Source organism: Monodon monoceros, unplaced genomic scaffold (genome assembly GCF_005190385.1).
Source record: "Monodon monoceros isolate NGI ecotype Baffin Bay Population unplaced genomic scaffold, NGI_Narwhal_1 Super_Scaffold_12, whole genome shotgun sequence".
Classification (NCBI taxonomy): domain Eukaryota; kingdom Metazoa; phylum Chordata; class Mammalia; order Artiodactyla; family Monodontidae; genus Monodon; species Monodon monoceros.
Window position 1 is genome coordinate 161,969,886 of NW_021703768.1, and position 27,894 is coordinate 161,997,779.

General features: G+C 55.8%; 3 protein-coding genes across 17 annotated transcripts in view; 1 reads left to right on the plus strand and 2 right to left on the minus strand.

Moving 5' to 3' along the window:
• HNRNPM (heterogeneous nuclear ribonucleoprotein M) overlaps positions 1–10,100 on the plus strand; it is a 39,707-nt gene extending 29,607 nt beyond the window's left edge. For 5 of the 12 annotated variants that reach the window (XM_029216359.1, XM_029216360.1, XM_029216362.1 and 2 more), the window contains 5 exons: positions 961–1,059; positions 4,455–4,508; positions 6,566–7,368; positions 8,029–8,080; positions 9,673–10,095. In XM_029216359.1, coding sequence (XP_029072192.1) covers positions 961–1,059; positions 4,455–4,508; positions 6,566–7,368; positions 8,029–8,080; positions 9,673–9,836 — 1,172 coding nt within the window. In that variant the 3' untranslated portion in view covers positions 9,837–10,095. Of the gene's footprint in view, positions 1–960; positions 1,060–4,454; positions 4,509–6,565; positions 7,369–8,028; positions 8,081–9,672 lie in introns of all 12 variants that reach the window. The other 7 variants (XM_029216367.1, XM_029216361.1, XM_029216363.1 and 4 more) reach the window with 3 other exon arrangements.
• A 706-nt stretch (positions 10,101–10,806) lies between these two features.
• PRAM1 (PML-RARA regulated adaptor molecule 1) lies at positions 10,807–20,004 on the minus strand. 2 transcript variants are annotated; one of them, XM_029218181.1, is made up of 10 exons: positions 18,760–19,999; positions 15,307–16,357; positions 15,160–15,217; positions 15,007–15,083; positions 12,437–12,494; positions 12,213–12,321; positions 11,901–12,063; positions 11,779–11,812; positions 11,660–11,694; positions 10,812–11,519 (listed from the first exon to the last, which is right to left on the minus strand). In XM_029218181.1, exons 1-10 carry the CDS (start codon positions 18,760–18,762, stop codon positions 11,482–11,484), a joined length of 1,626 nt encoding a protein of 541 aa, XP_029074014.1. In that variant the 5' UTR covers positions 18,763–19,999; the 3' UTR covers positions 10,812–11,481. The 2 variants fall into 2 exon arrangements, with proteins under 2 accessions (XP_029074013.1, XP_029074014.1); XM_029218180.1 differs by having other exon boundaries at positions 10,807–11,694; positions 18,760–20,004.
• A 3,011-nt stretch (positions 20,005–23,015) lies between these two features.
• Positions 23,016–26,650, minus strand: ZNF414 (zinc finger protein 414). 3 transcript variants are annotated; one of them, XM_029218948.1, is made up of 8 exons: positions 26,538–26,650; positions 25,521–25,830; positions 25,103–25,210; positions 24,896–25,001; positions 24,021–24,358; positions 23,890–23,940; positions 23,284–23,457; positions 23,016–23,190 (listed from the first exon to the last, which is right to left on the minus strand). In XM_029218948.1, exons 1-8 carry the CDS (start codon positions 26,538–26,540, stop codon positions 23,117–23,119), a joined length of 1,164 nt encoding a protein of 387 aa, XP_029074781.1. In that variant the 5' UTR covers positions 26,541–26,650; the 3' UTR covers positions 23,016–23,116. The 3 variants fall into 3 exon arrangements, with proteins under 3 accessions (XP_029074781.1, XP_029074782.1, XP_029074780.1); XM_029218949.1 differs by having other exon boundaries at positions 26,272–26,650; XM_029218947.1 differs by having other exon boundaries at positions 25,521–26,650.
• Between the last annotated feature and the right edge of the window lie 1,244 nt (positions 26,651–27,894).

A 27,894-nucleotide genomic window follows, 5' to 3' on the forward strand; every position in this document is an offset into this window, starting at 1 on the left:
CTGGGACTTCCCTGGTGGCGCAGCGGTTAAGAATCCGCCTGCCAGTGCAGGGGACACGGGTTCGAGCCCTGGTCCGGGAAGATCTCACATGCCGCGGAGCAACTAAGCCCGTGCGCCACAACTACTGAGCCCGCGCACCGCAACAGAGTAGCCCCCGCTCGCCGCAACTAGAGAAAGCCCATGCGCAGCAACGAAGACCCAACACAGCCAAAAATAAATAAGTAAATTAATAAATTTGTTTTAAAAAAAGACACTGAAAAACAACAAATACTGCTGCAATCAGCATAGAAAAAAATAATGAAGTTACCAAACCCCATTATGTAGATGAAACCACTCCAGTTGTCAGTAGAGAAGTCATGTTGTTTGCACACAGGTGTCTTTCTCTGTTCTCATGGTTGTGCTTGTGATTGGAACATGGGTTTTTGCATTGGAGTTAGGTTCCAGCCTTTGCCTCACTCCTTACCAGGCATGTGACCTTGGTCAAGATGCTGTCATTTGAGCCTCAGTTTCTTTGTAAAGGGGCAGTGGTGATGGAGGGTAATGTAGGTGTGCAGTCTGGTTGTGAGGATTCCATGAAATAATAGCACATATAAAGCCCTGGGCAGGGCAGGGCATGTGGGAAGTGCCCCAGAGGTGGTACCTGCTGCTGCTGTAACATAGGCAGGCTCTCCTGCAGCCTACCCACACCAGTTACTGCAGTACTGGGTGCTTGGTGTATCCATTGTGTGACTGTGTGTAAGCTGGAAATTAGTCCTAATGGACTAAAGGTGGGTTGTTTTCAGGGATTCATTTGAGGTGACTTCCTTTTTTAAGGAATAAAGGATGAACGATGGTTTCCTATAGAAAAACTAAAACATGCTGACTTGCTGGTAGCTGTTGTGTGTTTATAGTTTTTTGTTTTTAATGTCTAAAACATAATGGTATTCTTGGAAAGGCCTAGGGTAATATTTTTTTCCACAGAGATGGAGCGTGGCATGGGTGGAGGATTTGAGAGAGACTTTGCCAGAAATGAAATGGGAATGTCTCGAAGCTTTGGAGAGCCCCTTGGCAGAGGAATGGGTAAGAAGGCCCCATGGGCCCCTATGTGGGCGGGGTCAACCCCCCGGGGGTGCAGGCTCACCCTGATGTCGGGAGGTTCTTAGGCAAAGTCAGCTATTTTTCCTTAGGCTTTAAAAAAAATTGTATGTTTTCTAGGTCTAGATACGAACTTTTGGTCCTTGAATTTTTTTATTGGTATCAACAGCACCATTTTTCTTTAGTCTTTTCAGATGGCTGCTTTTTTCACACTGGTATAAGGTGTTTTCTTGCTGTGGAGTTAAAAACTGCTGTGTTTACATGACGTTGTGGCTCTGTAGTCACCGTAGAGATCTTCAAGGCCCTGCTCAGTGGGGGTGTGAGTCTCCTTAGTCCAGGGGCCTCTGGTGTTCCAGTTAACAAAGGATGACGGTGTGCTTGCTGATGCAGTTGAAAGAGATCTTGAAGTTTCCTAATGTTGGAAGGCCTGGAGTATTGGGTCTGTCTAAATGTAGTTTTGGTTAGTTTGCAAAGCAGTTTCTTCTTTACTTTTCCATGGATGTCTTCCCCTGTTTGGAGTTTAGACGTTTCTGAGAATCTGTCAGCCTGATTCTTAATTAGTTTGGAACAAGGAGATTGTCTATTCCTGGGCTCTGAAGTTTGTTTCTCTCAAAGGAGATTTAGAGCATGGATAACTCTCTCCCCAACACCCCCTCCCCCGTCTTCATCAGCTTCTCACCCTGTGCAGATAGGCGGCTACTAGGTGATAACCTCAAAGAGTGTTCAGCCTGTCTTTATGGGACACCTTGGGCTAGCTGTGAGGATTTTAAGCTTTTTTACGTCTAGTTTGTATGAGCTGAGCTGTATTTATCTCCAGGAATCCTATCTTCTTTGTTTCCTTCATGGAAACCAGGAATTATTAGGAACTGTTTCTCTCAGAGTAGACTGTTGGCTTTTGTTTCATTTGTCCCCCTGACCATGGTTAGGATAATTAAGTGATTTTTGTTGCATCAAAACTAGCTTTGCTTTCTTCTTTAAAAGGACAAAAAAAGAGGAAAAAAAAAAGTAGCTGGTACTGAAGATTTACTTTTTCTGTACTTACTTGATATGACTGTAGCTTTATTCTAGATTGTTCCAGAGCTTTAGAATTTGGGGGTGAGTTCATAATCTGTATGTGACTAGGTCAGTTAAAAGTTTCTTGTTGCCATGACTGGCTTTGTTTTTTGTGTCTTGAAATGGTAGGGTATTAAAAATTTATTGTCATTTGGCTGCAAATACTAATTTGTGGATGGATACCTGTGGTGAGAAGAACAAAATGGCACATGACTTTCCTCCCGCAGGCACTTTGTGCTGCTCTTGAGCCTTCAGTCCTTTGCTGCTCTGGGTCCTCTCACCTCACCCTCACCTCTGTGATGAGGCTTGTCAGCCTTGTCCCAGATCCTGTGGAGGCACAAGAGGTAGACTGGTGAGGTTATTTCATGTGGCAACAGGAAACACGTCCTGTCCTGACCTGAATATAGGAAGGTCATCTGCAGGCCTGTCTCCTGCTACTTTGGCACCTTCTTTCTGATTGAGACCATGGTCTGTTTGTCCTGAGGCTTCCCAGAGTGACCATGGGCAAGAGCAAGGAGCTTTTGTTCTCCTGCTACTTATGATCAGACTCAAGTTAGTGAAATGGTCTTTGTACCAAGTAAAATCTTTAAGTCAGGTTTTCAGAGTAGTTGCCTGGATTGTTTTTTTTTCAGATTCAGTTCTTGATCTGTTTTTTCTGTATTATTTACTTGACAGTTGGATCATTTTGGTGTGCTACTTTTGTAGTGCTCTCCCTATTCAGTATCCCTTCTTTCCTATCAAGGCAATAGTTCTTTGTGCAAACAACTGTACTTGGTGCTCCAGGGCTATAGATAGATATGTGATCCTTAACTTTGAAGGATGTGGTGTAGCTGAGGAGACGGTGCTCAGAGTGGCTTGGGGCAGCACCAGAGATCAGCACGTAGAAGTGGCCTAGTTGAGGGAGCCAGTGGAGATGTTGATTCCCGGGCTCTCGGCAGCTATGTGAGCACCACACAAAGGCGATCATTTTCTGTGTTAAGATTTGAAAAAGCACTGCTCTAGATGCTTGATAGAAGTGTTTTGCTCAGAGAACACAGGATCCAGGCAGGGGTGTAAGAAGACCATGCAGGAGATGCAGTTCACGCTGGAGGGGCTGGACTTCAGCATAGGTAGAAGTGGGGTACTGGCCCACAGAGAGGGCGGACAGCGTCAGGTGCAGAGGCTTGGAGATGTCAGTCTATTTGGGGTGGGAAGAACAGAACAGATTATAAAGTTTTAAGTCAGAGCAGGGGGCCCTGTGAACACCCATGAAAATAATTTGGCCTTTCTCTTCAAATCGGTGGTCGGCTGATTGTGAAGTCTCTTGCCAGGGAATGGTTTGATCCAAGTGCTGTTTTAGGAACTAGAACCTAGGCCTGGGCATGCTGAGTGGGCTCCCAGGCATCATGGAAGAATAAGCCCCGGTCTTGCTTCCTGGCTGGAGGTCTGTTTTCTTGGTGTACTTTCCCACCCCCTTCCTTTAGCGGGTAGTTGTAATACTTGAAACAGCTGCAGGGCTAGGGTTTAATCTCTCACGGTCATGGTCAAAATATGATATGTGCTCTGTGGCTGTTGTCCGTGTTGCTCAGCACACTTCAGGACCAGAGAGGGGGTGGGTACAAGTTTTATATAATGAAAGACCCAGAAGAAACTTAAAAGCTAACACTAATGATAGCATTAGACAAACTTAATAGAGGTTTGAATGAACGGCCAGCAAGCAAGCAGCAGTATTGCTGTTTTGGAAAGCTGAGTGTGTTGGGGTTTTGTTTACCTGAGGCTTTGTCTGTCACTTGGTTACCATCACATTTAGCTCCTTCCAGGCAGGGCTTGTAGGCTCAGTTTGCTGCAGTCTTCCCTTGCCTGGCTCGTTGATTAGGTCATATTTCCAGCACTGCATGCGGTTGCTGCTGGTTTTCTGGGGTTGGGCTCTAAGTGTAGCTACAGCGGTAGTTTGTTGAAGGGTAACTGTGAGGTGCTGATTGGATCTGGGTGGGTGAGTGCACGCTTCAGTCTGTGAGTACTGAGTGTCTGGACCAGCTTTAGAAAACTGTGCTACTGGCCCCATTCTTGCTCTAACCTTCCAAGTTCAGCTCGTGGGTGCAGTACCAGAGGCCCTGCCAACTGGGCCTCAGACTCTGGAGCTACATGGGACTCTAGCATCATGACCCAGCATCGAGGACCCTTACAGTTTTCCAGTAAAATGACCTTGTCTGTGTGTATATTTCTCAACCCCTTCCCCTTTCCTTTTTTATTTTTTAATTAGTAGTAGTCCTGCTCTGGAATCTGTAATAAATTTCTATTACCATAGAGGAATTTGGCTAATTTTTTTTTCTTCCTGATTTCCTTAGAAATCCTAAGTAATGCACTGAAGAGAGGAGAGATCATTGCAAAGCAGGGAGGAGGTAGGAAACGCTTAGTTTTGATGTTTTGATTTTTAGAATAGGCCTGTGTTACCGGGGATAGTAGTGTAGTGGTGAAAGCATGGGCTCTAAAATAGACTGCCTGGGGTGGGGAACCAGCTCTGGCTCCTCCTAGCTGTGTGACATTTGGCAAGTTACTGAACTTCTCTGTTTTTCGTACTGTAAAATGGGGATATAATGGTACCTACCTCATAGGGTTGTTCTGTAGAGTAAATGAGTTAATGCATAAAAGAGGACCTACGTATGTGCTACGTACACGTTAGCCATTGTCAAAATGTCCGTGTAATCTGGGGGCTTTCTTGTTTCTAGTACTGTAAAATTGTAAATTGCCAAAAGTAAATATTTCACCTGATTATAAAAGTGTACACCACCTAATCATAGCATATGTTTCCTATGTACATGTGTACTCACAAAAATTCAGAACATTATGAAGAAAGTAAATACCTGAAATCTCACTGCCCTGCGATGAATGCTGTAAATATTTTGGAATATATTCTCCCATTAATACACTTTTTTTTAAGGGGTACCTAAAACTAAATGTACTTTAATTCAGTCTGATTTTTTTTTTTTTTTTTTCTCATGGCTCTGAGCATCTTGGCATTTCCTTGGTAACTCCACTTGCTGGATTTATTTCTGTGGTGGGCTGATTCTAGAACTCCATGTGGGTACCGTTTCTTCCTAGTTCTCTGCTGCTATTGGCATCTGGAGTGTCACCCTCATTTTTGGTACTTTTGGGTATGCTACCCACCCTCTCTAGGTCTCTTAACATTTTTTATAGTTGCTGAGATATTTCTGCTGTGAAAGCTTAATATTCTTAAAATTGTGTTTATGTTTTGCCACTTGGTGCACTGTTATTCAGCCAAGGAAACAGTCACCGAGAAGTGGCATGACTCGTGCAAGGTCACAGCTTTGGTCAGTTAGAGAATCAAAGAAACGGCTGAATTTCCTCTTCTGGAATTTGCATCTTGGCCTGGGCTGCTTGATTCAGGAATGGGCTGGCTGAGGGCTCAGCTGCCCATTTTTCAGAGGCAGGTGGTGATGGTTGTGAAGCTTGAGTGAGGGGGACTCTCGGGCTCTGCATGTGGAAAAACTTGGTGGCCAGTGGCCTTGGTGGTGGAGCCAGACCCTCCTTCTCCAGAATTGTAAGCATCACAGGGTCGGCTGTGCACTGCTGACCTGCCAGCATGTGTCCAGCTGAACCATGACAGTGAGGGACTGATCCCAGGCCTGTTACTAAATCTACTCTGCAGTGCCATCAGATTTTTTTCCTCCAAAGCTAGCAAAGTTATACACGGCAAAGTCGGTTGGCGGTTTCCGTGACAGAGTAAGGTTCCCTAGAAGTGGCTGGCTGTGTTCATTTGTACATGAGGATCTGTATTGGTGTTGGTGTTTGTTTTCTTTATCTCTGCCTGATTACATGGCTGTGTAATAACTTACTTATGCCGTGGAGGTGCTAAGGAAATGCAGCCAGACTGGTTACCAGCAGGGCATTGTAGAGGGACAAGTTGGGAGAGGATAGAGGTTGTGAGCAATTTTAATTGTCCCCATTATAATCCATGTAATCCATTATGTCGGGTGACCATCTGAGTGTGGGGTTGCTGTCCCTCCCGGCCCCCCCCCCCCCGCCGCCCCCCAGAGCCTTTATCAATGTCTGGTGGTGGGGAAACTGCAGAGTTCTCAAGGAGTTGATGCCCGTTGCTCACAAAGCTTGTCACAAGTATTAGCACTTTCAAAGTAATGTGGAGAACATTGTTGATCAAAGTTCTCGGGGTGGGTTTTTTCCCTCTTTAAATTTTATTATGGAAATTAACTGTGGCACAGAAGTAGGAAGAATGATGTACTCACTACCCAGCTTTAACAGTTGTCAACATTTGCAGGATATCTAATGATAACTTATTGTGGGACTTAAAATTTCTGAACCGTGGTTGAGCTTGTGAAGTGCCCAGGCCTCTGCACCCAGGGAACCCTCCTGGCATGGTGTGCACACAGATCCTCAAGTACCTGACATATGTCTGACACATTTCATGTCTCTGTTTTAGGTGGAGGTGGAGGCAGTGTCCCTGGAATTGAGAGGATGGGCCCCGGCATTGACCGCATTGGGGGTGCCGGCATGGAGCGCATGGGTGCAGGCCTGGGCCACGGCATGGATCGTGTGGGCTCTGAGATTGAGCGCATGGGCCTGGTCATGGACCGCATGGGCTCAGTCGAGCGCATGGGCTCTGGCATCGAGCGCATGGGCCCACTGGGCCTCGACCACATGGCCTCCAGCATCGAGCGCATGGGCCAGACCATGGAGCGCATCGGCTCTGGTGTGGAGCGCATGGGTGCCGGCATGGGCTTTGGCCTGGAGCGTATGGCCGCACCCATTGACCGTGTGGGCCAGACCATCGAGCGCATGGGCTCTGGCGTGGAGCGAATGGGCCCTGCCATCGAGCGCATGGGCCTGAGCATGGAGCGCATGGTGCCCGCAGGCATGGGGGCAGGCCTGGAGCGCATGGGCCCTGTGATGGATCGCATGGCCACCGGCCTGGAGCGCATGGGCGCCAACAACCTGGAGCGCATGGGCCTGGAGCGTATGGGCGCCAACAGTCTCGAGCGCATGGGCCTGGAGCGCATGGGCGCCAACAGCCTGGAGCGCATGGGTCCCGCCATGGGCCCGGCCCTGGGCGCTGGCATTGAGCGCATGGGCCTGGCCATGGGTGGTGGTGGCGGTGCCAGCTTTGACCGTGCCATCGAGATGGAGCGTGGCAACTTTGGAGGAAGCTTCGCAGGTTCCTTTGGTGGAGCCGGAGGCCATGCTCCTGGGGTGGCCAGGAAGGCCTGCCAGATATTTGTGAGAAATGTAAGTGGCTCTTCAGGAACTTCTCAGGGGTTGTATGCACAAGGGAGGAGGGGGCAGGAAGCCAGCAGGACTGAGTGGTAACAGGTCGAAGTCAGAGGGAGAGCTGAGTAGCGTGCAAGGGCCCTTTGCCACTTTCCCCGAAGTTTGGTGTTGGGAGAATGAGGAGGGAATGTGAGAGCTCGTGAATACTCGTGCAGCAGAAATAGTGGGTTTTGTGAAATCCTAAGCTTCTCTGACTACTGGATGGAAAAGCCAGTGATCTGAAGAACTTGAGTTTCTTGAACTCTCAGCTTGATGAGCTGCTAAATGACATGGCACGACAGTTCGGGGGTTGGGGGGAAAGGCTGTATCTGAATTATCTTTACCAGATTGACCACCTTTAGCTACTATTCAGTGGTTCTGTGGGCTGCTCACCACAGGCAGCTGTGTGTTCTGCTCTGTGCATGGTGCTCCCACAGACAGATGCAGACAGGAGGGAATGAACTTGCTGTGCTAGTTTAGAACCTCACGCAGACAGACTCTTTGTTCTCTGCTGATCATCTCAGTGTGAAGGTCAGCCAGTTTCTCTGTGTGATAAGTTTTAAAGGCACTCTGAGACAATTGATGTTTGTGCATTAGGATTTGGTTGAATCACTCACCAGTCTCCTTTTTCTCCCTCAGCTCCCATTTGATTTTACATGGAAGATGCTAAAAGACAAGTTCAACGAATGTGGTAAGTATTTGAGAGGCTTTCTAGGTGCTTCCTTGTGTTGTGGCTTGTTGGTGCTGCATTGGAGTCATGCAGCGAGGCTTCCATCCTCGTCTTCACAGACACCTTCCGTGACTGGAGGATGGATGGGACTTGCCATTTTTCTGCCTGTGCAAATATTCAAGCAGGTTGTTGAGTTTCCTTTTATGTGTCAGATACTTTTTCACCTGTGTTCTCATTTCATCTTTGTTTTTCTCTTTTTTTCCCCCTTCCGGTTTTTGAAAGGAGGTAGTGTTGACCCCATTTTACAGAGTCAGGCCAAATCATGTTCCCAAGGTCACATGGCTTCTAAGTGACAAAGCTAAATAAAATAAATACATCTGAGACAAGGTTGTTTTCCACAATAGCACTATTGGTTTGCGCCTCAGAGAGCACTCGCCCAGCAGGTCCCTTGGGTGAGGTTTCACAGGCTCTGGGCACACAGTAGCTTGTGTGCGATGAAGCTAAGGGTCTCTGATAGAGGTTTCCTGGCACACCAGGCAGCCATTCTGGAAGGGTCACTTTGTGGCCAAAAAGAAGTTGTCTCTGGTTGAGGCCCTGCCCCTCACGCCTACCACCTCTTTTCTTTTAACTATGTCAAGTTGGGAGCCCCAGCCCTAAGCCAGAGGTCTGGGTAGCTCCCTGGATCAAGGCTTCCTCAGTGTTTTCTCATTTCCTTTTGCTGCAGTGACTCAGATTTCACCACTGTTGCTGCTTCTCCTGGTTCTTCTCTCGGGTCAACTGTTGAGCCATAGCCTGCCTTCTTGCCCTGTTCTTGTCCTCTTTCCACTCCTTAGTTCCCAAGTTGTAGTGGATATTCTGAAAAGTCAAATTGGATCACTTCCCCCTGCCACAGATGCCCAGAGGTGTCCCTCTGCTGTAAAGAGAAAGCCCAAACTACAATCCCCTGTACGACTTAATGTCACCCTAAGCTGTTTTAGACCTTTCCCGTGAGAAGCCCTCCAGGGTGTTGACCTCTTAAGCAGAGTTGATGGCCCTAGAATCGTGAGTGCCAGCACCGGTTACACTGTGTGTTCTTGGCCCTGTGTTTCTGTGGCTCTTCCCTTGTAGATTGTTTCCATGGTGCTTGACACATACCTGGATGCTTAACCGGAGCTTGAATGAATATTTGTAACCTGTTTGCCAGTTATTACAAAGCTTGTATTTGGACAATACAGAAGTGTCCATGGTATTGGCATTGGCCTTGTAAATGCGGTGGAGCAGTGTATTAAATAAGTGAAGCCTCTGTAAAATTTGCCTATAAAGCTGGCTTCACACAGCGTCTTTTTATAACTCTTGAGAGTAAAAGTGTGCATTTGAAGCCGCCAGGAATGCTCATGGTGGGTCAGATTGTTGTCCCGTTGGCAGAAGAATGGCAATGTGGCTGAGGGCCATAGTAGCTGGGTTCCAGCCGCTGGGTTCTGAGCATTCATGCGCCAGGTGCGAGGGCTACCCCTCCCTTTTGACTCTGTCAACCGAAATCCAACAGGTGATCTGGACTGAGTGGAGCCCAGACTGAGGCTGAGCTCTGGGTTTGCCTGATGAGTTGTGGTCTCTTCTTCCCTCCCTGTGCCCAGGCCACGTGCTGTATGCCGACATCAAGATGGAGAATGGGAAGTCCAAGGGGTGCGGTGTGGTTAAGTTTGAGTCGCCAGAGGTGGCTGAGAGAGCCTGCCGGATGATGAATGGGATGAAGCTGAGTGGCCGAGAGATTGATGTTCGAATCGATAGAAATGCTTAAGCAGTTGCCTTTTTTAAACATCGATACCAGACCTCTGAATTTGTATTTTTTCTTGTTAACCATTTTAATTTGTTGGCTGGATGTATAAAGATGTTTAAAAAATTCAGTTGCTTTTTGGGGTAATTTGAATTACTTTTTTAATGACTGGGATTCCATTTGACTGTTTGCATTGAGATTGCAATGTGCGCAATTTTTTTTGTAGTTGTGGCATCTTGTTGACATCGAATATGACTTTGATAATAAATACCAGTTCCTGAAAGCTGCTTGCTTTTGTGTGTGTGTTGTGGGGTAACTGCCCGAGTTTGGGGGAGCTAGAGCTGCTCAGTCTCCTTTCTACCCTTGGAGCTGTGGACCCTTGAGGTGGGAGGCCACTGGCCCCAGCCACTTCAGAAAAATTTTGTGGAAACGGAATCCTGAGTGGACCTCAATCCCCCAGGGCTGGTTAATGGTGCATTTGGCTGTCGGAGCCATCCTGTCTCCCCTGGTGCAGTTCTGTAGGGCACAGATGCTGCATCAGGCTCGTTTCCAGTTAGACTTTTGTCTCAGTCTGCTCTGGCTACTGTAACAAACATTTGTTTCTCACAGTTCTGGAGGCTGGGAAGTCCAAGATCAAAGCGCTGGGAGATTCAGTGCCTGGTGAGGGCCCGGTCCTAGTTCGTGGATGACACCTTCTAGCTGTAACCTCACATGGCAGAAGGGGCCAGGGAACTTTCTCAGACCTCTTTTATTTTTTTTTTAAAAAAGTAATTTTTTAGCTTTATTTGTTTGGCTGCGCCGCACGGCTTGTGGGACCTTAGTTCTTCCCCCACCAGGGATTGAACCTGGGCCCTCAGCAGTGAAAGTGCGTGCAGAGTCCTAACCACTGGCCTGCCAGGGAACACTCTCAGACCTCTTTTGTAGGGGCACAAATCCCATTCATGAGGGCTCTGCTGCCATGACCTAATCCCCTCCCCAAAGGCCCCACCTCCTAGTACCCTCACGTTGAGGGTTAGGTTTTCAACGCAGGAATTGTTTTTGGCAGCAAGGACACAAATGTTCAGTCCATAGCAGCTTTTCTTTGCTAAAACAGACCAAGTAGGGTGAGAGTTTCTGAGCATATTTTGTCCTGTCAGAGGTTTAGGCTGAACTTGATACCTGGACTCTTATCAGAACTGGGTCACATTCCCCCCAAGATGTGATCTCATACGTAAGTCCACTTGGGCTGTGTAGCCTGTGAGAAGCTGCCGCTGCTGCTTGTCACGTTGGATGTGGAGGGTCTTCACTCTGGCTGGTGGCTGACACGGGGTACCATCACGGGGACTCCCACCTCTAAGTCTAGCAACGTGCCAGCTCCCTTGCTACCTTCTCCTGCCCTACTTTTCTCCTTTCTGGCCTATATCCTTGAGGGGTGCGACCTTGGAGAAGGGGGGTGACCCCACAGATTCTCCCAGGTGTCTGATCATGGCTCCACTGTGTGGTGCCCATCAGGAGGGAAAGACAAGACAAGAAGCAGGAATTGCTTTAAAAGAGGGGCTTTATGTGGTCTGTGTCCGTGGTCAGACAGGAGCCTGGGCAGTTCTGTGACGGCCAAACTGGGATCCAGGGCTCCTTCGGTTAAGAGGTGGCTGGATTGGTGGGTTGTCCTGGGTCCCCACCCCTGTAGGCCTTATCGTCCCCCGGGGAATGGTTGGTTATCCAGAGGATCTGCCGAGGAGGGGTGACTTCCAGTGACCCTTGCCCCATAAGCAGGTAGCCAGCAGCCCCTGGTGGAGTGGGATGGGACCTTACCCCCTCCCAAGACACTGTAGTCCCTTCCAGTCCACCCGGAGCATCCACATACATACCCCAGGAACCGACGTCGTCATACACCTCTGTTTCCCTGGTTGAGAGCACAGTTAAGGTCAGTAAGGGTCACCCCACCCCTCCCCCCTAAATCCCCCACCCCATCAGGGCCAGCACTCACAGGGGCAGTAGAGCTGTTCTGGGTACGTAGCCATCTGCGAGGAGAGAGCGGGGGTGGGTGAGTTCTCCACCCTCCCTGGTGTTTGGCATCTTCCCAGGGCTGCCCCTGCTGGGCTCACTCACACTTGCCCTTGGTGTCCCGGCACAGCATCTCCTCCTTGCTGGTGAACTCGATCACCTCCAGGATCTCCCCACGCCGAACCGCCAGGTGCTTGCCACCCCCGCGACGGGTCTTGGCGTTGGGGTCAATCATCATCCTTGTCTGAATCACAATCTCCCCCTCAAACTGGGGAGGAAGACATCAGAGCTTTTGGTCATGCTGCCACCCCGAGGACCCCTGCCTGGCTTCTTTCTGAGGATGGAATTTGTGGGGCTTTGGTCAACTGGGGCTGAGCGCAGCCCTCCCAGGACTCTTGCTTTGCTTGGGGTTCACACCTTGAACTTCTTCCGGAACTCCCGCTCAGCTTTCTCTGCCTTCCGGATCTGCTTCAGAGACTTCAGGTCCGTGGGCGGCAACTGCTGTGGCTGGGGGCCCTTCTCCTTCCTGAGCCCCCGGGGAGTTGGGTGCTCATGAGCAAGACGTGCTTCCCAGGGACCCCCTTTTACCGTCCTCCCAGAGCTCAGCCCCACCCTGTCCCACTCCCTTTGCCCTCTGGTACCTGGGCTCTTGGTCTTGTGGTGGCCTCCTGGGGGGTTGCTGGGTAGACAGCACTTCATCTGGGACAGTCAGAATGCTGAGTTAGGGCAGGGACCATTGGTTCGGCCTCTGAATCTGGCGGCCTGCTCTTTCCCTTGTCAGTTCTCAGGACCTTGGTCCCCTCCGCACCCAGGCCTTTCTCATGAGTTGTGAGTTCTAGTGGATTGCCTTTCATTTTCTTAACTCCTGTCGCAGGACAGGCGTGGCAGAAACCGTTACCACTCATTTCAGCTGTCTTGACTGTCATCCCAAGTTGCTTGCCGAGGAGGACCTAAGGGTTCAGAGAGGTAACGCAGCCTGCCCCAGGTCACCCAGCTGTTAAATGGTAGAGGCAGGATTTCTCTGTAGGCTTTTGAGGCCATTTCACGCCTGCCTTGTAGAGCAGGTGGGGTTCTGGGAATTGTGATGAGGTTTGGGTCAAAAAGTAAGGCGAAGAAAAATATTTCCTGGAAGCAAAGAAGTCTGCCTCTGAGAAGGGGCTGTTGGGCTGGGGCTCTTGCCTGGTTGATGATGAGACTGGACTGTGAGGGGTCTCCCAGGTGAGGACTGACTACCCCGCAAATAACCAGCTTTCCAGGTATGAGCCCTGCTGGCCTAGGGTGTGGCTTACAGTGAGAGCCTTGTGAACACAAGGGGAGTGAAGGATTCAGAACCTGAAGCCCCTAGCTTTTTGCAGTCCTCTCTGAATGACTTGAAGTGCTGCTCTGGACATTTCTAGGCCAGCAGACCCTTCCATCAAGCTGCCCGAGGGGCATCTGCATGGTGCCCTTCCACCCCTTCAGACACTGAGTTTGCCTCCAGCCTCAGCTGGGTGGTGCTCGGGTAACGGTGCCACCCAGAGGCTGCCCAGGCCGGAGATGGTCACCCGGCTGGGAGCAGTCTTGACTTCACCCCAGGGCCCCTACAGACCTGCCGCAGCCAGAAAGTGCAGCCCTGGGCACGGCAGTGCGGGGCAGACCCTGGTGCCCTGTGTCCCCAGCTTTCTGGCAGTGTGATCCTGAGCACGCTACCCTCAGCTCCTGAGAAAGAGCTGGGCCCGGCCCCTCCAGAGGAGCCCCGGAGCCCCCAGCTGTGCAGGGAGCCTCTAGTGGAGCCGCCACTGCTCTGAGTGAGGCAGAGAGTGGGAGGGGGGAGCCCAGAGTCCTTCCAACTGGGGACAGACTTGAGAAGGGCAGAGCTGCCTTTGGGACAATCACTGAGCCCCACTCAGTGTCTCGAGAACGGGGGAGATCTGGGGAAGCATGTGGTATATCGGCTCAGAACCTTGAAGAATGACTGGCGGTTGTCCAGTGCCTGGGACGGTGAGCAGAGGGAGGGAAGTGCCTGGTCTACTTGGGGTTGGGGAAGGGGAAGCGGTGGGCCACGCCTGCGGAGCTGCTGGAAGTGGATGGCCAGAGGAGCTCCCTCCCCACGTCCACATCCCCAAGAGAGGCCCCCCCAGACCCAAGCCACAGAGCTTAACTGGAGCGGAAGCAGGAGGGGCCCTGTCAGGAAGCTCTGTGCTAACAGGGGTGTTGCAAGCAGCCCCTGGGGAAAGCCCAGGAGAAGCAGAAGGGGCTGGGGAAGGAGTAACAGCTGTATAGGCAGCAGACTTTGGAGGGTGGGCTGGTGAGGAGGGAGCGGTAGCTGGGGATCCCAAAGGCACCTCTGATGAAACGTTCCCCTGCAGGAGACCCTTCCAAAGACAGGACAGGGAAGCAGCCTGGGAGCCTAGGGTCTGGGCTCCTGTGTATCGGCTGTGCGGCCTGGGGCAGGTCACTTCTTGCCGCAAGCTTGTCCTCAAGCTTGCACTCCTGTAAGATGGGCAGGACACTGCCTCGGGGGTGGTGGGCTGCGCACATTCGGTGAAGTGCTGGCGCGGGAGCCTTGGTGTTTTCACGTGGGGTTGGTGAATGCATCATCCCCGAGCTGGGCCTGCTTGGCCCTCATCCTGCTCTCCAGGAGCAGAGGTGTGGAAGGGAGAGAAGCGTCCTTGGAAACCCAGAGCACAGAGAGAGAGTTGCCTGGGACTGCAGACCTGGAGGGTCGGCCACACCCTGTCTCCAGCCCCTGCCTCTGAGTTCAGGCCCAAGTCCTGCCTGGACATCCCTCAGGCACCTCCAACACCATGGGTCCCTTACTCAGGTGCAGGCTCAACATTTGGGCCTCAACCCTGTCATGAGCTCGCTCTCGTCCCTGGTGATGCACCACCAAGTCCTCTTGCTGCTTTGTACCTGATCCTTCCACTGCTCTCCATGTCTTCTGCCACCACCCTGGCCCACACCCCTGCCCTGGCCACACCCTGGTCAGGCTGCTGGCCTCTGGGCCGCCCTTACTCACATTGTTCCACCCACCAGGAGCTGGCGTGACCTTTCTGAAAGGCCCCTCCTCCTCTCTGCTTCCTCCCCTGGCGCTGCTTTCAATCCATCAGGGATATGGATTGCCACTTGGCGTCACGCTAGCAACATGGCAGAACACACCCTTGTGACAAATGTTCCCCAGGTGCCTTGGCAGACTGGTCTGGCTGAGGGCCTGGCCCCGTCACCAACAAACCTCTGCCCTTGGGGCTGGGTCTGGAGTCGTCTGTGGGCTCCATGTCCTCGTACAGCTCGTAGGCCTCATCTGGGTCCCTGTGGGGATACCTGAGGTGAGGGCCTCTTTCGGTCCCGTGACTCACGCCTGTACCCCCTGACTCCCTACACTCACTGTGGGGTGTCTTCAGGCTGTCGAGCCAGGAAGCCGGCAGAAGAGCTCCTCGGCAGAGCTGTGGAGAGATGAGAACAGGAGGGAGGGAGGCGGGCACTGCCAGGGAGCCTCCACACCCTCCTTTCTGCCTGGGCCGCCCTCACCCACCTGTGCTTGCTGCCAAGGTCCTTCGAAATCTCTGGACGTCCCTGGGGCCTGGGGGCAGTGGGGGCTTGGCTGGAGGGGCGCCCAGGCTGCTGACTGGGGGGAGAGGCCTCCGCCGGGGTGGGTGGCCAGGTTTGAGGCCCAGCCTCGAGCCTCCACCGCGAGCGAGGGCTCCAGATCTCTGCTGCCTGGCTCCAAACCCTGGGCTGAGTGGGAACCTAGGGCTGGAGCCTGCAACGGCAGTGGGCAGTGAGCTCTCTGAACGGGAGCCAGGGAGTGGAGGCTTTCTAGGGAGGTCACCGAGGAACTCAGCCTGCGGGCGCTTCCTGGGCAGAGATCTGGGCTTGGGCTGCGAGGACTTGCAGGGTGGCCCCCGCCACTCGGGCTGCAGAAACTCCTTGGGGAGCAGGCTGCACTCGGGCCCCGAGGACGTCCTGGGGAGGTCACCACACTCGGGCCGCGGGGGCTTCTCGGGGAGGTCACTCAGCGGAGGCTGTGGCATCTTTCCGGGGACTGTACTGAAGTTGGGCTGTGAGGAGTGAGGCTGGGGCTCACTGGACTCGGGCTTTGAAGGGGGCATTGGGGGGACCTCAGTGGACTCGGGCTGCGGCAGGGACTTCTCAGGGAGACCACTGACCCCAAGCTGCAGGGGCTTCTCGGGAACGGTACTGAACTTGGGCTGGGGGGGCTTCAGGGTGGCCTCATTGGACTCAGGCTGCTGGGACTTCCTGGGGAATGCACCGAACTTGGGCCCTGTGGGGGGCCTTGGGGCGTGGCTGAGCTCGGGCTGCAGGGGCTTCCTGGGGAATGGAGTGGCCTTGAGCTGTGGGACCTTCTTGGAGAGTTCACTGAACTCAAGTTTGCAGGGCTTCTTGGGCAGATCAGTGAACTCGGGCTGGGGGTGCTTCTTGGGATGTTCGCCTAGCTCAGGCTGTGGAAACTTTTTGAGGAGTTTGTTGAACTCGGGCTTTGGGGATATTTGGGGGAGTTTGCCGGTCTCGGGCTGAGAGGCCTGGAACTTTGCTTGAAGGCTCCGAAAGTCCTGATGACTCCCCTAGGGGACACGGAGTCAGGCAGGGACTCAGACACATGCGGGTGGTGGAGAGACGGACGTGGGACAAGCGGACATGGTCACGGACACGCACCCCCTTCCCCTGGCTCCTGTTCAGTTAGCTCCTCTCCCCCACCTTCTGCCCTTGGCTGCCATCTCTGTTGGCCATAGACTCCCACGTTTTTCTGTCTCCAGCCTCCCGGCGGGTTGCAGGCTCTCCTAAACTACCACACCCTCTGACCTCGCCACTCAGGACCAGGATGCACACCCAGCCTCACCCCACTCTGGACCCGAGCTCCTGGGGCCCCTGGGGCCTGCTGCTCCCATAGCCCGCCCCGCCCCCTCAGTCAGGGGAGCATCCTCGAGCCCCCCCCCCCCCCACGCCCCCAGGCCCTTCTTTTCTCATTTCAAAATACATCCGGAATCCAGCCACTTCTCACCGCGTGCACCACTGTCCTGGCCCGGAGGAGCCCAACCGGGGAAGGCAGTATCCCCTGTTGCCTGGATCATTTAATAGGCTCCTCCTTGGTCTCCTGCCCGCCCCCGACCCCCGACCCCGCGTCCCCATCCCTGGTCAATCCCCTCACAACAGCCGGAGGAGGCCAGTTAACCCAGAGTCGGTTTGTGCACCTCTGCTCAAAATCTGGCCGTGTTACTTCATTTCCCCACAGTAGAAGCTAAAGATCTCACGAGGGACTTCCCTGGCGGTCCAGTGGCCAAGACTCCGCACTCCCAACGCAGGGGGCCCGGGTTCGATCCCTGGTCAGGGAACTAGATCCCGCGTGCCACAACTAACGATTCCGCATGCTGCAACCAAGACCCAGTGCAGCCAAATAAATTAAAAAAAAAAAAAAATCTCACGAAGGCCCTGAACGGTAGATTCGACCTCTCCTACCCAGTCACCTCCTTGGCCTCCCCTTCTCCCATCTCCTGCCCTCTGCCTGGGACACTCTCCCCACTGCATGGCTCTCCTTCTCCTCTTCCAGGTGTCTGCTCCCATATTCCTTATTAGAGAGGACTTCCTCCCAGACCACCCTAATTAAAAAAAGAAGATTGGATTCCCCCTTCCCAGGATTCTCTATCCTCCCCAACCTGCCTGATGTTTCTCTTAGTTAGTACCTGACATCTTGTATCATTCTATTTATTTTACTTAATACTTTTTTTGTGGGGGGGGCGGCGGTGGCCATGCCTCGCGGCATGTGGGATATTAGTTCTCCGACCAGGGATTGAACCCACGCCCCCTGCATTGGAAGTGCAGAGTCTTAACCACTGGACCGCAGGGGAGGTTCCAATACTTGTTTTTTAAATGTGTTTTGACTATTTGTGGGATTTTTTTGTTTTGTTTTGGTCTCTCTCCTCCTCCTTTCCCCAGCCCCTGTGGACTGTCAGCGCCCCAAGGGCAGCAGCTTGTCTTGTGCATTGCTGTCCTCCCAGTGCCTGGCCTGTGCTAAGATGCTCAGTAATTCTTCGTTGAAATAAAGAACGTACAGGACACAGAGACAGGCATATGGGCGGCCTGACCATCAAGTTCTCACACAGACTCACGTGGAGAGACACTAAGAGACCTAGAGGCAAACCTGAGGGCAGGGCCCCACAGTCCCAGACACCCCGACTGATGGTCAGGGATGCCCACCAGGCCCGGCAGGCAGGCTCCCGAGCGTGGGCACGCGCACCAGCCCTGGCACAGGAAGTCCGTCCCAGGTATGGTCTTGACCAGCCCCACATCCTTGGCCACGGACACAGGAGATGCACAAGTAGGCCAGGCCTGCTCTGACCGACAAGTCACCCCAGAGGTGGCCCTGCCACACCTCCCAGACCTGGCTTCACCTGGGGTCGAGGAGACCGGGGAGGGGAAGGGTACGACCTCGGGGACTTTGCCCCCGCCTGTGCCTCACTCTGCCCTGATCCAGAGAACAAGGAAAGGTGCCGGGGCCTGAGACGCCTCTGTGGAAGCCCCCCTAACTGGTGGGTTGGGGCAAGGCTCCCACGTGACCCAGGGGGCCAGAGAAGCCGGGGTCAACAGGTCAGGCCTTGGGGCGCTGCTGGGGTGGGGGTGGGCAGCGTGTGCGTGACCCGCTTTGTCGCCCCCAGGAAGGCCCTGCCCCTCACCCTGGCTGCCTGTTACCGGGTTGCTATTCATGGCGGGGGGGTCGTCTGGGCAGTGCCACCCGTCCCCCTTCTAGTCGCAGCCTCAGCCTCTGCTACAGGCCCCTCGGGAGCCTGAGCTGTCCCAGAGGTGGGTCCTGGCTGCCTCCTACCTCTGGGCGTTTGTGTCGGTCACAACCCTGAAAACCTGCCTGCCCCTCTGCCGCCCCGCTCTTGGAATGTGCCTTCCAGTTTCCACCCGTGGCATCCCTTGCCTCCGGCCAGTGGGGGGCTCTCCCAGGGCTTGGGGGCTCACTCACCATGGCTGCAGGCGGGTGACGGGCCACAGGGCAAGTGGGACCTGAGCCAGGGCTGCTGCCTTCAGGAAGTGACTGTAGCTTCTGCTCCACGGGCCCCACGGGGTGGGGTCTACTGGCCAGGCGGGAGGGCAGAGGAGGAAGGGGAGGAGGGGGGACAGCCCCAGCCTGTCTTCAGGTCCTGCTGGGAGCTTCTTGAATTCCTGTCCTGCGCTGCGCTTTGTGCATTTCTCAGCAGACACCCAACGGTCACTCGTTTCTCGACTCTGCTGGCCTCCTCTCTCCCACCCCATGCCCTGCTGTGTGCTGACCTCCGCACTCCAGGAAGGACTCATGCCAGGCCCTGAGGACTTCCTGCCGACAGAGGCAGGCCAAGGCCAACTCCTCCCAGGGCCTCTGCGGGAGGGGAGTGGTAGTTCTCAGCGGGAAAGGGGCACGGCCAGTTCCAGGCCGTGAGACCCCAGGAGTCGAGCGAGCCTGACGGGTGAGGCCCTCCTGCTGGCTCTCGTTGCCTCAGTCCGCCTTCCTCATTTCAACACTTCCCTGTAGCCTGATTTCCAGCTCTGAGCAGGACTTAGGACTTCCCTGTTACAGGGGCAACTGTAACAAGGGCCGAGGGCCCAGGTGGGATGGCACGTTTGGTGGTGGTGGGTGGGTGGGGAATGTCCAAGGCTCCCAGAGGACAAGAGAAGGAGGAAAATGGGGACAGCTGGGAGGCCAGCAGAGAGGGGGTGAAGGTGGTAGGCAAGATTAGAGCTGTGAGGGTGCAGGGTGCGAGGCCAGACAAGGGAGACCCTGATGGCAGGGCTCGGTCCCCAGGAAGTCAGTGACCTCGGGCTCATAGAGAAAGGGAGAAAACACCCAGTGGGAGAGTGCAGAGCCCCGATTCTCAGTTCAGCTATGCCACCGGCATCCTTTGAGTTCACAGAAAGACAGAAGCTCCTGGAGATTTTGACTTAATTGGTCTGGGGTGTGGCCTGAGCCTGGGGATTTCTTACACACCCTCAGGGGGATTCTAGTGTGCAGCTGAGGAGTACTGGTGCCCACAAGTCACCCTGAGACCCCGAGAAAGTGTGGGTTGTGCCTCGGGTCTGAGGTGGGGCCTCAGATTCTGAAACATCCCAGGTGATGCCCATACTGCTGGTCCAAGGATCACAGCAAGAGTAACAGAGATGTACTGAAGTCTCCAGAAAGATCCACATGAGACAGGGACGGAGGCTGGGCATTGCATTCCCAGCAGGAGCCCTTCACTTGCCTCTGCCATGAAGGCCACAGACTGCAGTCGGCAATGACTCCGCCTGTGTCTGCTCTTAAGAGCACAGCTTGGGGATTCTGGAGCCTCTGTGCCCGTGCATCCCTGTCCTTGAACGGACAGACATGCACGCTGGGTCACATTTCCGGATGTTGGTCCGCCTCCGAGTAGGAGGCTGGGGATGATGAAGGGGTCTGGGTCCTCGAGCGGCTCAGCCTGTTCAACGTGAGCCTGCAGTCTCAGGCCAACCTGCCCCCTCTGGGGCGGCTGTGTAAGGTGGGTGCCTGCTTGGACGCGCCGGCCCCTCATTCATTCTCCCTTCAGACCGACACTCTGGGGCGCCCTCTGCTGGGCGGAGCCGGGGCCCTAAGAGGACTCAGCTTTCAGGCATCCTGGAGTTGGGGTGCGGTGGAGGGACCCTCTGTGGGGCTCCCAGCTTGGTTGGCCAGAGGGAGGTCAGGGGCTGCAGGAGCCCAGAAGGGACAGTGGGAACAGTAAGACTTCCCAGGCGAGCAGACAAAGGTTGGATGGGAGTTGGGAGGGGGTGAAGGTAGGGGTCAGTTTTCAGAGTGACCCAACTCCCTAGGCCTCAGGGCAATTTCAGCTTGCTCCAGAGGGCAGCGAGGGGCCCAGGGGGGACTCTGGACCCACTGTACCCATGGGAGGGGCTGTTGCATCTTTGTGGGTGACGCGGTTGGGGGGGGGCGGCACCTACCTGGACCAAGATACCTGGGTCTCTCTGGGAAGGTCCTGACAGACTGCGAAGTGGCACTGCCTAGATTCGGGGGTGCCTGAATGAGGAGCTTGATGGGGAAAACTCCAGGGGCTGGGGGACCCTGGTACGCTGGAGATGGGACACCAAGCCCTGAAGATGCAGGAAGGGATGGGCCTAGAGCCATATTCCCAAGGGTGTCTAGGGGCCTTGTGAGTGCAGGAAAAGGTGTGCCCTTTGGGCCTTGCTGCCTGGGTTTTCTCATCAGTGGTAACTGCCCCGCTTCTGGGGTGGTGCAGAATCGGTGACTTGGAACCGGGCCCGGCTAGAGTCAGGGCTCAGTCAGCTTACCCTCCTAGCCTCACCTCTATCTGTAAAGTGGGCCCCTGGACCCACCTCCTCCCCAGGTTCCTGAGAGGGTCCCAGGCAGCCGGCCACAGGCTTGGTGGTTGGAGTGATGTCAACCACCTGCGAACATTTCCCAAGCCCCCTCCCTCGCTCCCCATCCCTCTTTTGAATCCTCACAAGAACTCCAAAGGATGAGCATTCATGACACTCATTTTAAGGAGTAAGAAACTGAGATGCAGAGAGATTGTCTTTCCCAGGATCACCCAGCTGTGGTTCCAAGGCTTCTGGCTGAGAAGGGGGAGGGGAGCTCACAGGGGGCCTGAGCCCCAGGGTTCCCTGACGGCCCATCTGGCCCTACAGCAGGTGCTCAGTGACAGCCGCTTCTGTGGGGGCCTGGAGGTGCTAGCAGAGTGGGCGCCTGGCCTGAGCCACCTGCGACTCAGCTGCAACCCCATCAAGGACACTGGAGCCCTAAAGCTCCTTGTGAGGCTGAGGGCAATGGGGCAGGCAGGCGGGCAGGCCGGCTCCTGGGTCCAGGTGGAACAGGTCCAAAGGGTGCCCAGATCTCCCTGTTGCCCTTCCCAGGAGAAGCTGAAGGGCCTTCAGAACTTGGAGCTGTTCAGCTTCGAGGAGTCACAGCAGCTGCACTAACGGAGCAGGATTTTGAGTCGTTACCCGAGCTTGGCTACCTGGATGGCTTCGATGCTGGGGACCCTGCTCAACTCTGAGGCTGAGGCCAACATGCTGGGGGACGAAGATTCTGAGGAGGACTAGGGGGAGGATGGTAAGGGGGGCGAGGGGAAGATGGGAGGCTGGTGAGTGAGGGGTGTGAGGCCTGGGGACTCCACCCAGGGGGTGACTAATGTCTTGCTGGCCGCAGATAAAGGACAACTCTGATGACTTGGAAGATGGAGGAGATATGGAATGAAACAGGGTGGGGTGGGGCTGGGGACCTGGTCCTTGGGTTCTTGCTCACAGGATGTCTATGTTCCCCAGGAGGAAGAGGAGAGAGATGCTGAGTGTGGTCCTGAGAAGAGGAGGTGGAGAGGTTCAAGATGGGGCCTTGTGGGCTACTAGGAGAACAGGATCTTCATCCAGAGAGCTGAAGGGAGCTGTGGGGAGCGGTGGGGGTACTAGGCAGGGGAGGAGCACGATCGGAAGAGTTCCCTGTTTCCAGAGGTGTTCAGACTGGGGGGAAGGGCGGGGGGGTGGTTGCCTCCGGTGCTCCAGACGGGGGGGGGGGGGGGGGGGCAGGCGGGATTGAAGCTTGGGCTGGAAGGGAGCAAGATGCAGGAAGTAAAGCCAGCCCGAGGGGTGGCTGCCAGCAATGCGTGGGACTTCCATACCCTGGAGGCTTGACCCTCAGGGTTCTGGTGACAGCAGTGTGGGACCAGATTTTGAACTCTGCCCCCAGCCTGACTTCCCAGGAAAGAAAGGAAGAAGAGGACCTATATGGGGGAGAGGTGAGAAGGGAGGAAGCCCAGGCTCTCCAGGGCTGGCCTTGACCCACCCTCCTCCTCAGAGCTGGGGCAGGGGGAGGAGGGGAAGTGGGCAGCCGAAGACAGTGAGGAGGATGAGCATGAGGCCTGAGCTCCCGCCTGCCAGAGTGCCCAGCCCTGGGGGCCCTGGCACCTCCCTTCTACTGCTGGGACTGCCCCACCACCCTGTCACCTCCCTGAGAGTCAGTGCTGGCCTCAGGACCTGGGGGGCTCCAGCTGGGCGGGCGCTCCTGACTCCCGGAAGTTTTTAAATAAAACTGGAAAACTTCCGTCTCGTACGGTTTCTGGAAGTGGTGGGACAGGAAAGAGGACCACCTACAGCTGTCCCACTGCTGAGGTTGACAGGGGAGGTGGGACACAGGTGGGCTGTGAGGGGGAGGCCTGCCCCCTTCCGAGGTGGGAGCGCCCCAGGACTGCACTGGAGGGGCATGGGACCCAGACACAGCACAGGCTGGCTCATCTGCCTCCTTTATTGTCCCGCCACCCCGCCCATCGAGGCCCCCCTAAAATTACAAAACTACCCACAGCCCACCCGCAACGCGGCGTGGTTCAGAGCGGCGAGAAAACCGGACACTCCCCCTCTGACAGCAGCGGCGACACCTTGGGTGCCAGCGGGGCCGGGTCTGGGTGGAGCAGAGGAGGGGGCGCCTGAGCCTCAGCCCCGCCCCTCGCCTCAGGGCCCCCGCCCTCCCCACCCGCGCGCTCCCGGGCCTTACCCGCCGGCGCGTCGGGGCGCGGCTGCCCGGGCGCCGGGGCCGCAGGGGCGATGGGGCGGTGGTCCTCCAGGTGTAGGGTCATGGCGGGCCGCGAGGCCGTGGAGAAGGCGCACTGCATGCACGAGTAGCGGCCGCGCGTGTGCTCCCACACGATGCGGCTCGGGGCCGCGTGCCCTGCAGGCAGGCGGGACCCCGTCAGCCCCGGGCCCTGGGCAAGGGCGAGGACCGGGGCGAGGGCGGGTCGTACCTTTCTCCCCGCCTCCCCCTCAGCTCCCAGGCGCCGGGGCTCTGGAACGGCTGATCCGTTTCTCCCGGGCGTTTCCCCATGTATTTGGGGGGCACCAAACTTGACTTATCTGCGTTCCCCTCTCCCATCCTCTGAACCAACGTAGGGGGAAGGACTCGGGAACCGGGTGAGAGTTTTACACGGAAACGCCGGCGCAGATAAAGAGCAGGGGCCGTAATTTTTTAAGGCAAAATCCTGTATTTCGGGGATGACATTTCTGGCCACCTGGGAAGGGGGTGGGCACCGCTGCCTCCCAGTATCCCCTATGCCCCGCAGGGGAGAAATCCCCTCCACCCTCCCCGGTGATCACCTGCACGCACCTGAGGGCGTATCGGAGCCGCCCTGGGGTCTTCGCGGGCTGCCGCCGGCACCTGCGGTAAATGGGCGGGTCAAGGTCAGAAGTTAGAGGGAGCCCAGCCCACCCTTCAGGCGTCCCTGCCCCCACACTCACCTTGGCTCTTTTTCCACACTGCGGCGCTGGAAGCGGGCGGCCCGGGAGCGGCGGCCAGAAAGGGGCGCGGGCGTGGGGGGCTTAGGCCAAAAGGCGCGGGGTTCAAGTACGGCAGGAAGGGCCCGGTGGGGGCAGGGGTCGTAAACGGCTCGAGCAGCGGGAACTGTAGCCCAGGCGCCAACGCAGGGTCGGACTCCGGGGGGCGCTCGGGCGCTGGTGGCTCCTTGTCGAGGGCGGGGGGTGCCGGCGGGGCTGGGCTCTGCGCATGCTCGGCGCAAACATGCAGGTGCTTGAAGAGGGAGCGGTGCGTGCGGAAGCGCAGGAGGCAGTTCTCACACCTGGGGGCGGCACAGGGCTGGGCTGGGTCTCCTGCGGGACAAGGGAGGGGCCTATCCGTAGTAACCTGCGGAGCCGCCGCTCGAGGGTGGTAAGGGAGCCCGGGCCCAAACAACAGATCCCCCATCTGCGGGGGAGGAGTCTGCCCTAAGCGTCCCCCTACTGTGGTCGCGACCCTTCCGGACCCCTCCAGGTCGGAGCCCTGGGAAGATGAGGAAGGAAGTCTCAATTGTGACTTAGGTGATCCCTTTTCCTCTTGGGAGGTAGAGGGCTGGGCGGAGCCGCGCCAAGAATGCCGCCCCCAAAACCCCTTCCGAGCCCCGCCCTCGGGGTCCCTGGAACTTGCTCTAGCGACCAGTGTCTCTTCTGGGCAGGTTAAGGGCAAGGCTTGCCCTAGTTCATGCCCACTTCCCCGACCCAACCCCATGGACTAGGAAGGGAGAAAAGCCCGGACCCCCAGTAGTGGCTGTCAAATCAGTGGTGGGGGGTGCTGCCTGGTCACCGAGCGCCAGCAGACGTGGGGGTGGACGGGGTCTCACTTGAAGTAGCGATTGGGTTTGTAGTGCAGCTTGCCGTGTGCCACCAGTTCCTGCATGTTAGGGAAAGTCTCGGTGCAGCTCAGGGCGGAACAGCGGAAGAGCTTGCCTGGCAGGGCAGGGATGGACAGAGGAGTGGAGAGGGGTGGCCAGTCGGCTCTGCCTGCCTCCCGCCCTAACCTGCCTCCCCACCACCTACCCTGGCCCTACCTTCCAGGGACTGTGTGGGTGGGCAGTGGGTACGCAGATGCTGTGCCAGGTCTCGAACGCTGGGGAAACTGAGGCAGCAGCCAGGGCTGGAGCAGGGTATCTGCTTCCCTGCAGGACGCACAGAAGCGAGGGGAGGGGTGTGTCACCATCTCTTCTCCATCCACGCTGTCCAGGGCCCTACCCCCAGAGGCATGTATGGGGTTGCAATTACCCTATGGTCTCTTACTGGGGCCTTCACCCTCTGCCTCCCCCAACAGAGGGTTGGGGCTGAGTTGGCCTGGCTCACAGCCTGGCATACACCTGGGGCTCAGTAAGTGGTGATTCCCTCTAGACGGGCCCCAAGTCTGGAGATACTCTGTATTCTTCACTTCTATCGTTCCAGGCCTGTGATCCCCCAGAAGGCCCCATCATGGGTCACCTGGTGGTGGGCGTCGTCTGGGAGGCCGCAGGTCCTCACTGGTTCCGGAGACAGTGCTGGTCAGGCCAAGGCCGGGTCCAGGGCCAGCATGGCCACTGTCTGGGGCTGGGGAGGCACCCTGCTGGGTCCCTCCAAGCCCTCCACGTTCCCACACTGGGGGTGTGGCTGCCTGGTCAGAGCCTGGCTCCTCCCCCATGGAAGAGGAAGTGGCTACAGCAGCCACAACTGGGGACACCTCCTTGTCGGTCTCACTGGAGCTGGGCTCTGCAGTGCCCGGCATGTCCGGGCTGGGACCCGAGGTTTCCTCCTCCTGGTGGAAGGAAGAGGTGGGGAGAACCCCTCTGGGCCCAGGGTCTGCCTGGGCCAGCCAGGGGAACTCCACCCCGCCAAGACCACTGGGCATTCCTGAAGCAGCAAATGCCCCGGAGACGTCACCCAGTCAGCCCCCATCCTAAGGAGTGGCAGGGGGTGAGGGTGGATTGAGCTCCTGCCTCCTGTGTCCCCATCCTCTGGGAGGGAGCTTGGAGGTGTTCCAAATGTAGAAGGGGGTACCTTTTTAAGAATCATCTATATGAAAGAAGCATGCCTTTGACCCTAACTCGGAAAGGTGGGAGGCCCCCTACAAGGCAGGGGCGTGGCCCATAGGGAGTGGGCGGGGCAAAGGCGGGGATCTGAACCGGGCGCGGATAGGAAGATGCTGGAGGGGCCAAAAGTGGCCGAGGGGGTTGTTCGAGGACGGAGATATATCTACCAGCTGGGCTCGAGCTGTGCAGGCGAACTGGAAGTGCTGGGGCCCCGGCCGTATGAAGATCTGGGGCGGTGCCCGAGCCCTGTGGGCGTGGCCCAGTCGAAACCAGGCCCAGAAGTAGGGGGTAGGGTGCTCCCCGAGTGACAGCCAGCGGCGGGCGAGTGCCCGGATGTGGGGGCGGGGTCGGCCGGAGGCTATGTGCGCTACAGGGCCGCTCCCCGCCAGTCCCCGCTGGTTCGCCGCGTCCGCGTCCCCGGCGCCGCGCTCACCATCCTCGACCTGGTTCGGCTTCTTGTTCCCGCGGCTCCGGCGGCTCCAGCTAAGGCTGCGGTGACTCCTTGCGTGGCCGCAGGCTCGCGCTCACGCCGGCGCCATTTTTCGCCTCCCAGGTCTCGCGAGAACGGAGGAGGGAACCTGTGCACAGTGCTCCGCGAGGAGGCGGGGCCTGAGATCCGGGATTGTCCTGGACGGCGGAGCGTGCGCCGTGGTGGATTTGCAAGCCGAGGGCAGTCGTAGGGTGCAAAGAATCTGCAGGCAGAGATCTAGGATTAAAATCTCCCCGGGCCTCTGTGTTCTCCTCTGCAAAATGAGCATCTTCATCCTCTCCAGTCCCGTCACCATACCTCGAAAGGGGATAAACAGCGGTTCTCTTTTTTGAAGAGGTCGTGTTTAGACGGCCTCCTCTTTGGAGGGAAATCGGCAGTGGCCGTCAAAATTTTCAATGCACTTAGTTCTGACGTTGGAACAGGTCTGCTGAGATAGCCAAGGGCGGGAAGCAAGCCAACTGTCCGTCCTCGGGACACCCGGAACGGGTGTAGCCTAAGGATGGAGAGGTGCGTGTTTTCAGGAGGATGGATGGAGAGCCTTGGGTATACCGGCGTGGAATGAATCGCCTATCCAACCTACGTTTCTTTTCTTTTCTTTTTTTTTTTTTTTTTATAATACAGCCTCACTAAGTGTCACTACATCTCAGAAAGTCACTCTAGAATTTAACACTACTGTTTTTTGTTGTTTGTTTTTATTTATTTATTTATTTTTGGCTGTGTTGGGTCTTCATTGCTGCGCGTCAACCTACGTTTCTTGAGTGCCTACTCTGTGCTAGGCGCTGGGGACCCAGAGATGAACAGGACAGACCAACATCCCCACTCCCAGAGTCCGCTCACGGTTTAAAATGGGGAAACAGACAATGAATCAACACATGCAGCAAACGATCTTACGTTATATTAAGTGCTACAAAGGAAAAACAAAACAAAACCCCAGAAGGGTGTGATGGTGATGGGTCAGGAAAGTTGCTCTGTGAGGTGACTTCTTTTTTTTTTGCGATACGCGGGCCTCTCACCGTTGTGGCCTCTCCCGTTGCAGAGCACAGGCTCCGGACGCGCAGGCTCAGCAGCCATGGCTCACGGGCCCAACCGCTCCAAAGCATGTGGGATCCTCCCGGACCGGGGCACGAACCCGTGTCCCCTGCATCGGCAGGCGGACTCCCAACCACTGCGCCACCAGGGAAGCCCTGTGAGGTGACTTCTGAGCTGTCACCTGATGGTCAGGAAGGAGTGAGCCAATGGAAGGTCAGGAGGCCACAGCACTCTGGGAAGAATGGATAGCTGGTGCAAGTGGCCTGAGTTG